This window comes from Lipotes vexillifer, unplaced genomic scaffold, assembly GCF_000442215.2.
Source record: "Lipotes vexillifer unplaced genomic scaffold, Lipotes_vexillifer_v1.1 scaffold783, whole genome shotgun sequence".
NCBI lineage: Eukaryota > Metazoa > Chordata > Mammalia > Artiodactyla > Lipotidae > Lipotes > Lipotes vexillifer.
In genome coordinates, this window is record NW_006793239.1 from 384,320 (window position 1) to 402,119 (window position 17,800).

The window sequence follows — 17,800 nt, forward strand, 5'->3', positions numbered from 1 at the left end:
AAACAACAAGGACCCACTGTATAGCACAGGGAACTATATTCAATATCTTGTAATACCCCATAATGGAAAAGAATCTGAAAAATAATACATACACATATATGTATGACTGAATCATTTTGCTGTACACCTGAAACATTGTAAATCAACTATACTTCAATGAAAATTTTTTTTAAATACACCTTTAAAAAAATGTGGCTGCTTCTCCTATGCCCCACAGAGCAGTCTGTAAAACTGAGCCAAGAAAAATAGTGCTCTTTCCAGGTAATTATTGTTACTATCTGCTTATCTCCATGGCTCTCTGATCCCAGACTTCTTGGTTTTGTTATTACCTTCAGTGCTTTCTCCTGTATACTTCTCCAACTTTGGCATTTCCCTGGCGCTTTGAGTTAGAAAATTCTCCCATCAGGAGAGAGACTGACCCAAGCAACTCCATTCCATAGGGGGAATATATAATTTTATATATATATATATATATATATATATATAATTTTATACACATATATATATTTATATATATATAATGTGTTTTATATATCTATATAATGATTATGAAAGTAATGAATCGACTGCTAATGCTGTTTCAAATTCTGCTTATTGGTGGGAGGGAGGGAGATGCAAGAGGGAAGAGATATGGGAACATATATATATGTATAACTGATTCACTTTGTTATAAAGCAGAAACTAACATACCATTGTAAAGCAATTATACCCCAATAAAGATGTTAAAAAAAAACAAACCTCCCACTAAAGAAAAAATAAATAAATAAATAAATTCTGCTTATTGCACTTTCAATTTTATAAAATCCTTCCCTTACCTCATCCAGCTTCCTTTTATTTATGTCTCTCATTCACCTCTTTTCATTTCAGCCAGTAGTACAGATTCATGTTTTTCTCAGTTTTTTGCTAAGGCAAATATTTTCTAATATTTACTTTGGTTTCCTTTAGTAACTTTCTCACAAATATGCTTTCCTTTTGCACCTTGAGTACTACTTTCAAACATCTCATGCTGACGTTTTTTCCAACTTTTAAGATTCCTCTTTAACCATAAATAAGACAGGACTGACAGGGGATGGGGTACTGTCTATCTGTTGCTGTTCTTAGATATTCTTCTTAGATATTCAACCTGAGGGACTATTCTTTTAAAATGTCACTACCCAGACCAGAGATAATACAGTGTGAGGGGTTCAGGGAGGCAGACTGTGCTATGGGCATCTCTAGATGGAGAATTCAGATCCGGGGCTGCTTTTTCTCATAGTCTAGTAGAGTCATCAGCATTTACTTTCAAACCTGGTACAAACTATGACCTATGACTATGTCTTCTTGGCATTACAACCCACTAAATCTACTACCAGCCCCTGCCAGGCTGTTAGCAGCAGCAGCCACATAAGCCCTGGGCTCTCCCAGCCCAGCTGCTCAAAAACACTGCTGATCAACAGCAGTGAAGCGGAACTTGAGTGGTATGTACTTTAACTGTCTCCAAGCCCCACACTTATCCTTCCAAATTACAGGGTCTTCTCTTTCATTTCCTTCCTAGGGATACTGATTGTAGGAGAGCTGCCCACGTTTCTTCCCCCTCTGAACATCCAGTTTTCCTGTTAGTCTGACTTGGTTTGGTTCAAAACCCCCAATTTAGAGTTCTCTGGTGAAATCAACTGGAACATGTGGCTTCCCTACATGCTTCCCTACAAAGTTCAACTCTAATCATGAGCTCTTAGAACCCTCTAAGTACAGGACTGCAAAGAGAAGAGTGCTTAAGAGCACCCAAGCATCATACATAATGCATGGGGAGGGAGGGAGAGGGAGGGAGGGAGAGGGAGGGATGGGGAGGGGAGAAACACCCCGCAAGTCCCTTCCCTATGTGGGGCTGGACACCGGCCCTCTTGTCACACCAACCACCCAGAGGGGGCAGAAGATGGATTGCCAAAGAGTCACACTCATGTGGGTGATCCTGCCCAGTTCTAAAAGTCTGCTAATAACTGTCTATAATCTGATAAGTAATGTCACCCTGGAAAGGAAACTTGGAAAAGGGCTTGGGCCAGGAAGGGAAGCTTTAATCTCTCCCCTAGAAGCCTACAGTGAGTTAAACAAACAAACAAATGGAAATTCAAGAACTAAATTAGATATAGTCTTATGAAAATTCTTGGCAAAGTACATGGCAATTGATCTGCCATGAATTATTAACCCAAGATGGATATGGCTTGGGACACATCTGCCTTTTTGAGGTTGGCATCATGTGGGGAACTCAACTTTCTCACAAAGTAACTCTTAGTGTCCTTGTTAATGGGATGTGTGGACATTTCTTTAAGGCCCAAATCCTCTTTCTGGGAGTCAAGTGGGTGTACTCAGGATATATCTCCCAAAGTATCAATAAAACCCTACCTTGTACAAGTAGCCATTTTAAATATATTTTATTCAATATGTGAATTAAAATACAAATGAATAATTAAGTGAATACTATACCTTGGGAATCCCCCTAGAGTTCTTAATAATTTCCAAGAAAGAGTTGTGTATTAATTCCCAGCAGTCATCAAAAGATGGATTAAAGACAATAATGGGCTCATTGACTTCAAGCTTGATCATGATCAGCTGAGGTATAAAGAACTCCATCTCTCGGTAGGGCTCCTCAAAATCATTCCCATCCTTCAGGAGACATAAGATATGGAAATTATTACAAAATGGAACCTTCTAGAATCAAGGGAGTGAATCTTACTCATTTATAGTACTACATGGGCACCAGAAAAGGAAATGAAAGGTACCATGCACTGTTCATATTTAAAATAAGGGCAAAGTATGGCTTAGCTCACCTGAGTTCACCCTCTCCCCCTTCTTCAAAGCTTTGATTCAGTATGTTTACTTTGCTTGGAAATTCCTTTGTCAGTATTTCCAAATCCTCCCCATCCTTAAAAATTCAGCTCAAAATCCCCTCCCCTGGGAAGCCTCCTTGTTCCACAGCAAGAAATAATCTTCCACTTCTGAACTTCCATATTTCCACTTCCTCAGGGTATTTTATCTTTCTCTCGTGAGATTTACATGCACATCTTCTCTACACTAAACTTAAGGACAGGATCTGTCTCTGATCCACCTACGTTCTCAAAAATATCCAAAATATCATTTAGTACATCGTAGGTGCTCAATAAAAATTTGTTGACCGAATCCACAGGTATAAATAGTTTATCTGTATACCTCACATGAAGTTGCTAATTAGCATATAGTATATTTTAGACACTAAAATTGTCAACCTTCCTGCAGTAGAAATATTGGTGTGGAGATATTTCTAATTCCCAACACAGGTTAGTAACACAAAATACCTTTCATAAACTTCAGTGCCTAATGAAATTGGCATGGGGCAGCTGTAAAGTACTTGTCCAAGTAATTGATTCTAGAGATATCTAGATTGGTTTAAGGATTATTGATAAGCATTAGCTGAATGCCTACTATGTACCAAATACCCATAAATTTCTTTCTTTAAGATATATGAAGATATTAGTTTTCCCTTTGTGTGGAATTTTAGAGTGAGACTTGTTCCCACATCTGAGTTTATTCTGCTTAGCCAGGAGATGATTACAGTGACATATATAGGTTAGTCCACTGTACAGTGCTAACAGTGCAGAGTCTAAATTCAACAGCATTGGTTCTACATTCTTGTGAGCAAAAGGGCAATTGTTCATTTTTACTCTATTTGTAAAAATGCTTAGAACTTAACCTTTTCTGACAGGCAATTTTAAATTTTATAGCTCTTTTTAAGATAAAATGGCGCATAATATAAAATCCAAAAGAATATTCCTTGATCTCCCCGGTTATCTAAATTTAAGGGATGCTCTGAAAACCAGGACTTAGTGTTTTGGTTTTTATCTAGACTTCACTGAAGTACTTTTATGAAAGGAGTTATTAGGTCAATAAAGCCTCTTGTTTTTAGAGGTACCCTTTCAAAGACTGAAGAACAAAAGCCAATATCTACAATGAACACACACAACACTCCCTAAATATCAAGCCAAAAATTGATAACAAACTGTTTTCAACCCCTTCTTTTAATAGAGAGGATGAAAAAGTGACCACTCCCTCTACTGTAGGAGGTATGCATTCCATTTTATTCAACCTTTCTTTAAATTTTCTTAATTTCTCTAGTTCTATAGATTTTTACCAATATAGTAGGAGGTAATTATCTCAGGAAAGGTTGCTGTGTGTTTAAATAAATCATTTTTATAAACTAATAATCACCTGATATGGGTTCAAATCAAGAATTTTACTTTTTGGCTTGGCTTACAGCCGAGGACCTTACATGACTGAATCCTGAGTCTATCTCAGTTGATTCCACTCCAAAGGGTATACTGCTGGTCCCCTACATACCTTGTGTATCAAGAAAAAGGAAACGAGGTCCTTCAGAGACTTAATGACCAACTCCCTGAGCTGGAGTGACATGAAGGATGCAACAGAAGCAAAATATTCCTCAATGCGACGAGAGGAGCCATAGTCACTCTTGGGAGCAAAAAGGACCCACTGCTCCTTCTGGGAGACAAAAAGCTGGGCACAGGTGGGGATCCATCTGTAAAGAAAGCAGGGCGTCTAACTAAGAATCTCTTCCAAGCTCCAAGAAGTCCTCTCAGCCACTCCCCACTCTCCACAACAAGGCAGATGGCTCCTTTCCCATTAAGCAGCTTTGCAAATTGGTACTTTCATATCCCTGGCCACTTCACCTGCCAACATCCCTTTCTGGGGAAGACAGTAATAAGATTTGGATTGAGAGGCTATTCTCCCATTAGCAGTACCCAAATGAACAGTCCTGCTGAGAGACGAAAGTGTCTATAGTTTCTTCATTATATTCAGAGGTTGGGGTAAAGGGGTATAAGGAACTGGAATGTTCTCTCCAACTTCTCTCCCTGGCAGATGTCTGTTTTCTGATTGAGACTTTATAAGGGGAAAGAGAAAGAGGAGAAAAGGAAGGAAGCTTGGGAGGAGAAACTCCAGCGTGGCAGTGGCTGCTCAGAAGTTGAGAGCAGAAATTAGAAAACCGAAAGAAGAAATGGATGCCTCGTTGTTCCTTTCATCCTACTTCCTCCAATTTCTAATTCCCAGTGGGAACCACTGGCATTTGCATCCTATCACTTCTCTTTTCTGACTGCTAGAAAAGTACTACTCTAACAGTCAGAGAAGTACTGGTAATAGTCATAGTTGTAGATGTAATAATTATATTTAATAGCTACTACATGCCAGCTATTGTATAAACATTTTCTCTGATAATAAAAACCCGTTGGTAGGTATTATCACCATCATCTCACATAAGGGAATTTCTCTGGCTCCGGACACAGTCCTGCATGCATTTGCAAAGGAAAAAAGAATTAAGTGACTAAAAACTCCCATCCTTGGAACCTTGCAGGTATTTATCTGGGCCACCTGAACACAAGTCATTTAAATGCATTGTCCTGTAACCCAGCAAGGCCTACAGGATTTCAGAGGGAGGGAATGGAAGTGGTACTCTCATCGAGGAATGATAATGAGAGAGTTTCAAAAAGGCAGAGGAGGGCTTCCCTGGTGGCGCAGTGGTTGAGAATCCGCCTGCCGATGCAGGGGACGTGGGTTCGTGCCCCGGTCCGGGAGGATCCCACATGCCCCGGAGCAGCTGGGCCCGTGCTCCGCAACGGGAGAGGCCACAGCAGTGAGAGGCCCGCGTACCGCAAAAAAAAAAAAAAAAAAAAAAAAAAAAGGCAGAGGAAGACTAGGAGTGAGGGTCAAAGGTCAGTGTACACGAGGAGGCACAGAGGCTGTCGGGGATGGGAACATGGGAGGAAGAGAACAGAGGAAGATGTCAGTGAGAAGTCAGCAAAATCTGTGCACCCCCCAGGTTGGATACGTTTTCACTTCACAGAGTTTTTGATCTTTATGACACTGTGATACAGCCCCATTCTGAGGCCAGATACTGACTTGTTGAGAAGAATTTGGCGTGCTTCCATGCAGTGTTTCTGGATGACATCCTGATATTCGTGAGGCTGCAGAGGTAATTTTCCCTCCAGTAATTCTGCTGTTCGAACAAACCTGAGGTCTTTAAATCTGCAGAAAGAGAGGGAAAAACTTCCTAAGCTAAGTAGATGCTTTATAACAAACTTTGTACGATGGGTTCAAAGGAAATATATTTTTATTTTTCAGTGAGAGGAGATATAAACAGATTAAAACGAATTATATCTGAAAAATCTGGGAGTCTGAGGAGGGAGTAGATAGTTCACAAGAACTCTTGCAAGGAGTAGATAAACTCAGCAGGTATTACTGAGCCTTCCTATGTGTCCTGCTCCGGGTAACCCATCTGGGGAGTGGGATTTTGACACTGGCCTGGAATTTGGCTGGCTGGGAACTGGAATATCAAATGGACAAATCAAAGCTCTTTCCAACAGTGAAGACACAGAGGACAGGGCAAGCAAAGCACCACCTTCATGATCAAGTGGGTTCCACTCAATCCTCAATGTGGCCCCTGGGTGAGCTACTCAAAACAACTTGGAGGTCCACTTTGGTCTGAGCCCAGAAAACCCTATAGACCTGCCCCCGACAGCTGACAGGCTTACCGAGACACCCACAGCATCCCTGGCACAGTATCTTACATAGTACGGGTACTCAATAAATATTTGTTAAATGAACACATGAATCTCTTCCTGCCCTCTCTGATGATAATCTTACCTTCTATTTATCTCAGATTAATGGAGGTTCTGCCCTTTACCACACTCCCCAAGGCCCTTTTTTAGCTTACAGGGCCACCGTTTCTCTTCCTGACACCTATTCATTCATTTATTAATCAGTCTTTTAAATCATCAGTGCCTACAACTTCCCAAACTAGATCTTTGCTCTCTTTCTCAGCTTGCCTCAGTTCTCGCTTCTCATTTTCATCATCCACTGTAATGACCCATTAGGCACTTTCCCTCATCCTTCTAAAATTCCGCAGTCTACATTTCTATTCCTTTTTGGTGGAGGTGGTGAACTTAGTCTTCATCTTGTCTGGCCAGTCACAAAACACTGCTAGGGGAGAGCAGAATTTGAGGACCTCACTTTCCACACACTTTGATATCCAACTCCAGCATGGTCCTGGTCACAACCTGATAACTATGTTACTCATCTTTAGTTCAATCCTAAAAAACTTCCCACACTGGCCAGAAAAATCTACTCTTTCTTCAGATCACGACCCTCATTCTGGCCCCTAAACCCCTCACTCTTCACTGATCACTAGGTGACCTCTTAAAATGTTTAAAGCTAAATGCTGCAGGCCATATAAGAACATTTTTCTGTAGCATTTCCTTAACAAATCTTTCTCCTTGATGATTTTTTGGTTCAGCTGACAAAAACCTACATGATTTTGGTTCACTTTTGTGCCTTTGTTGCCTATATAATCTTCTTCAGGGAACCATGAAAAGCAAGTGATAAGAATCCTTCTTATAGTAGAAGCTGTGTGTTCAATAATTTGTCATCTTCAATATATGATCAAATTAAATTCACGTGTACATCCTCTTGGTACTGAACTTCTGGCAATTTTACCAGCCCTGTGACTGACTTTCTTGTTAATTTCTAGGTTAATTTATTTTTTGAGGCCATAAACATGCTTGTAGTTAAAGTAGTATCTTCATTTATTGAACAACTACTGTATGCCAAGCACTGTGCTAAGCACTTCACCCAACAACCCCATGAGGGAAGTATTGTTATAATTCTCATTTTGCATATAAAGAAACAGGGGTCCAGAAAGATTAACTTCCCCAGATCACACAGTTCATCAGGGACAGAGCAAGAACCAGAACCTAGGCTGTCTGGTTTCAGAGCCCACTCTATAAATTATTACTCTTCTATAAATTATTATTATATACTTCTGCCTCATTAAAAAATTACTTTTCCCCCAATGTCCTTACTAGCATCTCCAATGCCTTATAAAACTGAATTCAGTTCAAAGAGGGAATGTGTTTATTTCTTATCATTGGTGGGCTCTGTCCTAGGTTGACCTCACCTGCAATTCCTTTTTAAAATATGGTAGGGCTTCCCTGGTGGCGCAGTGGTTGAGAGTCCGCCTGCCGATGCAGGGGACACGGGTTTGTGCCCCGGTCCGGGAGGATCCCACATGCCGCGGAGCGGCTGGGCCCGTGAGCCATGGCCACTGAGCCTGCACGTCCGGAGCCTGTGCTCCGCAACGGGAGAGGCCACAACAGTGAGAGGCCCGCATACCGCAAAAAAAAAAAAAAAAAAAAAAAAAAAAATATGGTAAAACTAAGAATGTCAAAAAACAAGTAAGTTATCCAAGTAACGAGGCTCTCCAAAGACTAAACACATTCATTGAGCTACTGATTAAGTTCACCCAGTCAAAATTACATAAACATATCTGCCTCTAATTTTTCTAATAAAAAACCCAGATGGTGGCAGCTCATCATTTCATTAGCCTGCCTTTGGTGAACTCTGGTGGCCTCATTCTCCCACCAGGATTCACACCCCTTCTTGAGGGGTTCATAAAAACATTCAGTCTTCCTTCCCAGTGCAATTGATGAATGGATAAACAAAATGTGGTATAGCCATAAAATGGAATATTATTCAGCCATAGAAAGGAATGAAGTACTGATACATGCTTCAATATGGATGAATCTTGAAAACATGATGCTAAGTGAAAGCAGCCAGACGTGAAAGGCCACACATTGTATGATTCCACTTACATGAAATATCCAAAATAGGCAAATCCATGGAGATAGAAAGCAGATTAATATTGCCAGGGGCTGAGTGAAAGGGAGAAGAGAGGGTGACTGCTAATGGGTACAGGGTTTCTTTCAGGGATAATGAAAATATTCCCAATATTTTCAGGAAAGTTGCCCAAATCTGTGAGTATACTCAAAATTACTGTATTGTACACTTCAAAAGGGTGAATTTTAAAGTATGTGAATAACAATTTAGAAAAATGAAAGAGAAAAAAAAGTGGCTCCTGACGCCTCTGGACTTCTACCAATACCTGTAGCAAATTTAGTCACTGATGAATATAACTGAGACTACTGTTTGCCAACCCTGTGTTGGCCCTGAGTTACATAAAGGAATAACCTCAAAAAACTAAAAATATACATATAGAGTTGCCATATGATCTAGCAATCCCACTCCTGGGCATGTATCAACAAAACTATAATTTGAAAAGGTATATGTACCCCTATGTTCACAGCAGCACTATTTACAATAGCCAAGATATGGAAACAAGCTAAATGTCCATTGACAGATGAATGGATAAAGAAGATGTGGCACACACACACACACACACACACACACACACACAAATGGAATATTACTCAGCCATAGAAAAGAATGAAATAATGCCTTTTGCAGCAACATGGATGGAACTAGAGATTATCATACTAAGTGAAGTAAGTCAGACAGAGAAAGACAAATATCAGATGATATCACTTATATGTGGAATCTAAAATATGACACAAATGAACTTATCTATGAAACAGAAACAGACTCACAGACATAGAGAACAGACTTGTGGTTGCCAAGGGGAAGGGAAAGTGGGAGAGGGACAGAGTGGGAGTTTGGGGTTAGTGGATGCAAACTATTATATATAGAATGGATGAACAACAAGGTCCTACTATATAGCACAGGGAACTATGTTAGATAAACCTGTAATAAACCATAATGGAAAAGAATATGAAAAAGAATATATACATGTGTGACCGAATTCCTTTGCCATACAGTAGAAATTAACACAACATTGTAGATCAACTATACTTCAATAAAATAAATTTTAAAAAAGAATTTGGAAAGGAAAAAAACAAAAAGACTCAAGCCCCCATACATTTCATAGGCTAGAGAGAGTCAAAGTCGTAAACATATAATTATCATTCAGTGTGATACATTTCATAATGGAGGTCTAATTAACGCCTACTGGATACTTACATCAGGCACTATTCTAAGTACTTTGCATGTATTAAATTATTTATCCCTCCTACCAATACTATGAAGTAGGAAGTCTTATTATCCCAAATTTAGAGATAAGGATGTTACTTATGAAGCAGCACAGTTAGAGGCGGACCTGAGTAGGCTGGCTCCATGTGAGTGCTCTTAACCAGTAGGCTCCAGTGCCTACAGACAGGCACTGGGTGCTGTGAAGGCACAAAGGAGGGCCATTTAGCCCTGCATGGAGAGTTGTCACTTGCTGTTCATATTGCACTTTGGGTCTGGGATGTTTGTCATTTTACTTCAAGGGCAAGGCTACTCCCACGTAAGATGATCTCTTATGTGTGGAAGCAATAAAGAAAGGGAAGAAAAGGGACAGGAAGCACTTCTTACTCTGTAAACCACAGCTGTTTCAGGCTGAGCATCATGGGGTTCACTGTGTGCAGATGGTCCTCGTTCCACTTCTTGGCATTCCTGTAGACACTGTGCCAGGGCACAGGGGCCCGGATCACTCTTTGAGGAAATGCTCGGGGGATGCTCTCGATGAAGAGTCTTTTCCTCTCCATTGGATCCATGAGGATGTAATCCACTATAACCAACAGGGCAAACACTTGTTATTAAGCAGGGACCTTGAACACTCTGTGCTCTTAGCGTCAACACTTTAAAGGTAAATGTGCCTCTGTCCATTTACACTTGGAAATGCTCCCTCATTTACAAGGTCAGTGGTAATCTCCTGGGTATAACTAAATTGGGTAGGTTCCACTCTGTTGGTTATGTGAGATATTTCAGGGAAAGAAGAATATAACTTTACAGTCTGGAGTACGTCGAATCTGGAGTTGAGTCCTGTTAGGATATCTAGCATTATGCATATCAGTGAATTAGTATTTGCTGATACCTCATTACTCATTAACTGATTTCTCACACCAAAATAGTTACATAAAAAATAAACACAATGGATGACATCAGATACCTATAAATGGAAATTTAGAGGCCAAATATTTCACGTGCTAAGGATTGGCAAAAGCCTCACAGAGGAAGTACCATTTAAGCTGGGTCACAAAGAATGAGTAGGATTTTGTCTGAAGGATAAGAAGTGCAGTTCCATGACTTTTGTATAATATACTCAAGGTGCTGTGAGTCATTCTGTGGCAGAAATAACAGGTACAAGTGGTAGAGCTCAAGGTGATAAGACTGGAGAAGTAGGTTGAGGTTGAAATTTGAAGGGCTTTACATGTTTATCCTTATAAGTTTGGTTCTAGCCTATAGCAGACAAGGAGCCATTACACTGACACCATTAGAAGGTTAATTAAGAAATTAAAAATAACAACTTGGTAAGTATAGCTGTGTTCCAGATAAAATGGGAAGTTGGGGAACTAATATGATCACCTCTCCCCTTTGATGTGTTTCTCACATTATTCGCCATCATCAAACATTTCCCAATGACCTACTGTGTGCACGAGACATGGGGCTAAAAATGAAGGGGAGGGAGGATTGATGATACATCAGCTAATGTCTAATAAGAGAGCTGAGACCCATAAGAAAGACAAGGCCAGTGTTAAATAACCGTAGAGAAACAGTGGCACGGGAGAAGTTCCAAAGTGGGATGAGTTGAAAGTAGAAACAAGAAGTGCTATGAATGCAGAGGATGGATTCATCACTGAGGGTTGCAGAGATCAAAATACTTGAGGGAAGAGGCAGGTCTTGAACTAGATTTTAAATGTGAGTAGGCCCCTACTTCTTAGTGTTGCTACTTACAGTAAGTAGCACCTGAGTAGCACCTGCATCACCTGGGAGCTTGTTAGAAGTGCAGAATCTTGGGCCTCTCCCAAACTCTACTCAATCAGAATCTGCGCTTTAACAAGATCTTTAGGTTACGAAGATGCACATTAAAGTGTGGTAAGTACTGGTGTGGACATGAGTGATGGTGGCGGGGAGCATTTGGATGAAAAGTTAAACAATGTTTTTGGCATTTTCAGCGTAACCAGGGTGAAGGACTGACAGTGAGAGGAAAGAAGGTGCCCTCCACATAGGAACCCCTGTCCCATTTATGCCCAGCCTTACCAATGCTCTTCATGAGGCTACTGTAATAGTCAGTTTCCTTCTCCTCCACAAGGACAGTCATCAGGGGTTCCAGGAAGGGACTTGTCAGCAGTGTGTTAGAAATCAGCTTTGAAATCCGAACCATCACTTCATCCTCCTCAGGGGCAATCATGTCTTTTTGGACTCCATTGGTCAAATAGTAATAGTATCTCTTCCGTAAACAAACCACCAAAAAGAAAATGATCATGATCAATTGGCTAACTGTGCCCACTTGCCCACATCTGTCAGCCACCAAGGGACCCTGTTCATACAGCACCTATCTCCATCCTTCACTCGCTCCTGGGCCTGTGACTTCACACTCATTGCAATACATCATTGGCGAGTATTCCCCATGACTCTGGAGGAGTCAAATAAAGCCAGAGAGATCTCAGCATGGTATAAGGAAGGACTTGTCAAATGTCATGCAGATAGGAACAGTGGAAGGAGGACTGAGGCCAGGGATGGAGGTGGCATTATCTGGTGAGCTTTAAGAAGAGGACTGACAAGCTCCTCAAGCGGACTCAAATAATTCACCCTCCTCAACAACAATGCTCCTATACAAAGAAAGCACTTGATCCTGTGGCTTGTAGCTGTCCATGGGGAAAAACCCCCAAGTCTGAGTGAGACTTGGGGCTTAGTTCTTCTAATCCAACCATGGGGCTTTTGAGTTTAGAAAAGCCACACAAACACAGGAACTGAACAAAAATGCCCAGTGGGACCTGGTGACGTTAGTAAGTTTGGTTTATTTAGGGCTTGCCTCTAAGCTGCTAGATGGCTGAGTGGCTCTGGAAATGAATAATTTCAGATGGATAAGAAGCACAAAGCATAGGAAAGGGTTTGAAATCAGATTTGACCTTCAGTGCCAATTGTCTGTGGTCAGAAGAGGCTGAGCTTACATCTCTTCAACCTTAATACAGGACAAACTTCCAAACTTCCCTCATTATAAGAACTGCGTGGGGTGAGGAGAGAGGCTCCTGTTAAAATGCAGATTCATAGGCCCCCTGCTAGGGCATTTGGCATTTGTTAACAAGCACCCCAGGTGATTCTTATTTTCAGGCAAGTTTGAGAAATGCTGTGTAGCTCCTAAGAGCACAGAGATGTCAGTATTAGCCAGACCTGGTCTAAGTTCTAGTTTTGCCTCTTACTGACTGTATGACCTTGAGCAAGTTACTTAATCAGTCCCCACCCCAATTTCCACAACTACGAGGACCCAAAGGCACCGATTTCTAAGACTTACTAGAGCAGAGAATTCAGGCATGCACACCTTCATTCAGTAGTCTGTCATGGGGTCTGGACTTCAGTATTTTTAAAACATTCCCTAGGTGCCTCTGCTGTTTTTCTCCAGTTTAGAATCACTGAGATGCCAAGAGTAATACTTAGCAAATTGAGAGAAAGGAGGCAATAAGAATGTACCTCCAAGTCTGATTCAGTTGGTTTGGTTTCTTGACTTTCTATTTCCATCTCCTGCTGTAACATCACATTAATCTGTTCTTCTGGACTCATTGGTCTGCTTCCTGGGAGAGTCAAAGATGTCACCACCTCCGTCCTCATAGGTAAGGAGGTTGAGGTGTTGCAGGCCAACCTCGTCCTGAAAAGTAGACACAAGCTCAGTCCTTGGTTCCATGGAACACCTCATAGGTTTGTTAGCATTGGTTTTGCTTAGTTGGCTAATTTATTTTTATTTAGAGCCTCAAAAAATTGGATTAAGAGGATTGTTGGGAAAAGAAACATGAGTAACTAGGTAGCCAGGAATGCTTTAAAGTCAAGAAGCAGAGCATGGCTTTCAAGAGACCACAGCCTTCTTCGGTTCAGCCCAGTGTCCTGCAATCCCCTGTGCCCATGGGGACACCTTACCCAGTGAGATCCTCTTTGCCTTTGGGGGAGAACTTCATTTTCTTCTTGTTAGGCTCTGATGAGCTTTTATTTGCTACAACAATAGAGAAGAAAGACATCAGTGATGAGCAGTGGCCTTGGGCGGTCCTCTATCCACAGGGATGCCAGTCTCAGGGTAGTGCAGGAGAACACTAAGCGGGGTGGACTTGGTGTGGTGGGATGATGCAGGTGATGTGGGCCCTGTACCACTAATTACCTGTGTGACCCTGAAGAAGTGGCCATCACTCCAAGCCTCAGCTTACCCAACTGTGAAATGGGGATGAGCATACCTTCTGTTATCCCATACATTGGGCAAGTATTAATAATTGCTCAATTCACTCCCCAATCCTATATGCTCTATTTTCTAAATATCAGGTGTATTACTGCTTAATATTTTTCTTTAAATAGATTCAGACTTTTAAACCTATGTATTTATTTTAAAGGAAATATTATGATTATCACAAGTAGAAAAACCAGTATCATTTGCAATAAATATAATTATTGCAAATAGAAAAACCGATGTCATTTGTAATAAACAGAAGGTATTGTAATAAATATCATTTGTGATAAATAAATTCAACAAGTAATATAAAACTCTACTATTAAACTTTAACTGGATACTTGCTTAAGATTCTAGCCTAAGGAAACTAACATGTCATAGAGACATGTTAAAGACATACTAATATGAATTTGACATTTTGAGGGAATCCGAGGACTGAAGACTCTTGGTTAAGATGTATTTTGAGTTCATACTTTAATTTCCTCAACCTACTCCAAATATAACAATAATAGAAAAAATGTTCTTTAAAATTAAAAGGACAGTGCATTGTTCGATAAGATGCTCTTCTGTGTGGACTAAAAATAAACACATTGTGAACTAAAAGTCTTAAACTTGGCTTCTGGCTCCAGAAGCAGGCAGAAGTAGTTAGGTGTTTGATACCTGGGGGGAATAACAGAACCCAAAACATACCTTGATTGTGGGGACTGCAGGTAGGCTCACAGCATGAAGCCAGGGCTGCCCTACCCACGAGGACAGCTGCAAAGACAGCAACACTGTCATGCAGATAAAGCACTTGTTATCCTCAATTCACATGGTGGCCACAGATAGCAAAGAAAGGCTGGTAATATCTAGGCCAAGCCTAACATTGCCTCAGGGACCAGATCTACAATCCCCAAACATCACCTTAGGACGGGAGTCCTAAGCCTCCAATATAAGATCTGGTACTAATTTGGGGTCCAAGATGCTAGATGAAGGCATAAGGGAAAAAGGCAAGATTTTAAAAGGTATATCAAAAGAATACACTGTTTGAGTACATTTATATGTGAGAGCAACCAAAACTAACCTATGGTGACAGAAATCAGAAAGTGGTTACCCTGTGGTGGGATGGTGTTGGGTAGAGGAAGGAACTGATGGGAAAGGAGCACAAGGGAACTTTCTCTAGTGATGGAAATACCCTATATCTTATTTGGGTGGTGGCTATATGGTGTAAACAACTGTCAAAACTCATTGAACTGAACACTTAAGATCTGTGCATTTTATTGTATGTGAATTATACCTCAACCAATGGGGAATGCATGTAGAAAGAAAGGGGAAAACTCTCAATATAAGTCTGCAAACTAAAAATCCCATAACACATGAGAAAAACCAATACTAAGAAAGATAGCAAATAAACTCAATAATTGAGGGACATATTTACAAAATGGAAATAATACAGCAATACTGATAATTCTCTAAAATAAACGTTTAAGATCCTCCAAGTGATTGATATTGGAAGGGCTATGTCCATGAGAATAGAATAATAAATTGGCAAGTGTGGTCCTCATAAATAGAACCACTTAGGAAATCTGAAAATAAAAAGATACTGTCATTAAAACAAAACCCATTCATTAGACACGTTAAACTCAAGACTGAACACAGCTGAAGAGCAAATTAGTGAGCTGGAAGATATATTTGAGGAATTCACCGAGACACAGCAGAGAGGATAAAGAAAAACATGATAATGAGTTTGAGACAGCAGGCAGATTGAAAGTCTCCAACACACTTCTAACAAGAACTACTAAAGGATATCCTTAAGCAGATATAGGTGTACCCAGTGGGACTAAACAAATTAATACATATAAAATACTGTGGTAAGCAGCTTCCAAGATGGTCCCCAAGGATCCTCACTTCTTGGAATCATGCCCTTGTGTAATCCTCTTAAGTGTGGGCGGGACCTACCAACTCACTTCTAACAAAGAGAAAATGGCAAAAATGATAGGATGTCACTTCCAAATTTAAGTTCCAAAAAGATGGTGGTTTCTATCTTGCTGGCTCTCTTCTCTCTCTTGCTCTCTCCCTTGTTCCCTCTAAGGGAAGCCAGAAGTCATATTGTGAGCTGCACTATGGATAGGCCCATATGGTAAGAAACTGATGTTTATGGCCAACAGGCAGTGGAGGATGTGAGTGAGATTGGAAGAGGATCCTTCCCTAGTTGCCTTTCGATGACTGTGGCCCTGGCTGACACCTTGATTGTACACTTGTGAGAGATTCTGAGCCAGTTAAGCCATGCCCAGATTCCTGACAGAAACTGTAAGATAGCAAATGGTAGTTGTTTTAAACTATTAAGTTTGGGGGTAACTTGTTATGCAGCAATCAACAAGAAGCACATGGAGCAGTGCTCGGTGTATGGTAAATGTCATGCTAGCCATTACAATCATTTGCATTTCAGAGACGAGGAGACTGAGGCTCCATGAGGTTACCCAAAGTTAGCTGCAGCAAAAGGAGGAGCCAGGACTAAAACCCAGGATTAGAAATCTCACTCCAAAGCCCTATTCTGAGTGGGTATGGCACACAGCCAGAAATACCTAATGGCAGCCCCTGAACAATCTTCTCCCTGGGGACACTGATGGTGACGGGCTGGTAGACCTTCAGCAGGTCCTTCAGCTTCAGGTCCCGGGCCATCAAGGAGTAGTTGTTGGCAATGGAGTTGCTGGGTCCACAGTGGTGGTGCTGCTCTTTGAAGGGTGCAGCCAGGGTCCATGATGTGCGTTGCATCAAGGGTGGGTAAAAGCTGTGCGACATGACTGTCTACAAGGGAAGAAATGCAGAGTGACACATGATGAGGGACATCACTCAGGGGGCCTGGGCTCCTTAGGGCCAGGCTCCACTCACACTGAGACTCATGGCATCCCACATGCCTTCCACGGTGGCTCTACCTTCTGCACACTGAGTGCAAATACTTTCGGAATGGACACCAACTGTACTTCCCTGACCATTGTGAGCATGATTTCTGATGACAAGGATGACAGCTTGCTTTCAATACTCAGTAAATTTGTGATCAGATAATTTACATCTACTGTCTTTATTGCTATGGATGTGGCTAGAAGGTAGAAATAACTATTCTCATTTTACAGCTGAATATGGAGAAGTTCAAAGAGTTTAAATAATGCAGCAGGTAAGTGAGAAGGCCAGATTCTAACTCACCTTTGTGTTACTGCATAGCTTTCTCCCACGGTGCTGTAGCCTCTTCCAGTGGCAAAAATGACCAAGGCCTCTAATGCCACTTCTCAAGTCTCACTGTTTGCCCCCAAACTAGTACCAGCAGAAGAGTAGTAGCCAGATGAACATACCTGATAGAGTTCAGATGGTTCCTCGTTAGCAGAAGCAGGCAGAGGAGGCAACTCTGGCCGCATCTGGGAGTGGCTCATGTGATGTATCGAGTCACTTTTGTGGATCTGTGGGAAACAGACACAAAGCCACTCTTCAGGAATTAGGAAAGATTTCCAAGCTTCTGAGGTTGATAAGGAGTAAAAAGGTCCTCAGGAAAGGTTTTAGGCACAAAGTTCTGCCATACAGCACCCTTCTCACCCCTATCCACTGCGTAGGTTTCTTTTCTTAATTGTTAATGTCTCTCCTCTAGCATCTCCTCCTTGGCTACACTTCAGTGAGCAAATTCAGATTTTTTTTTTCCCCTCGGAAGAG

The 17,800-nt window shown here is 41.1% G+C and overlaps 1 protein-coding gene across 1 annotated transcript in view; it reads right to left on the minus strand.

Annotated features, from left to right (window-relative positions):
* DNAH3 (dynein axonemal heavy chain 3) overlaps positions 1 to 17,800 on the minus strand; it is a 190,490-nt gene that overhangs the window by 168,577 nt on the left and 4,113 nt on the right. The window contains 10 exon segments of the mRNA XM_007466279.1: positions 1,350 to 1,470; positions 2,461 to 2,640; positions 4,348 to 4,543; positions 5,920 to 6,045; positions 10,282 to 10,477; positions 11,950 to 12,139; positions 13,381 to 13,555; positions 13,822 to 13,894; positions 16,672 to 16,906; positions 17,449 to 17,553. Of these exon segments, the coding sequence (XP_007466341.1) occupies positions 1,350 to 1,470; positions 2,461 to 2,640; positions 4,348 to 4,543; positions 5,920 to 6,045; positions 10,282 to 10,477; positions 11,950 to 12,139; positions 13,381 to 13,555; positions 13,822 to 13,894; positions 16,672 to 16,906; positions 17,449 to 17,553 (1,597 nt within the window).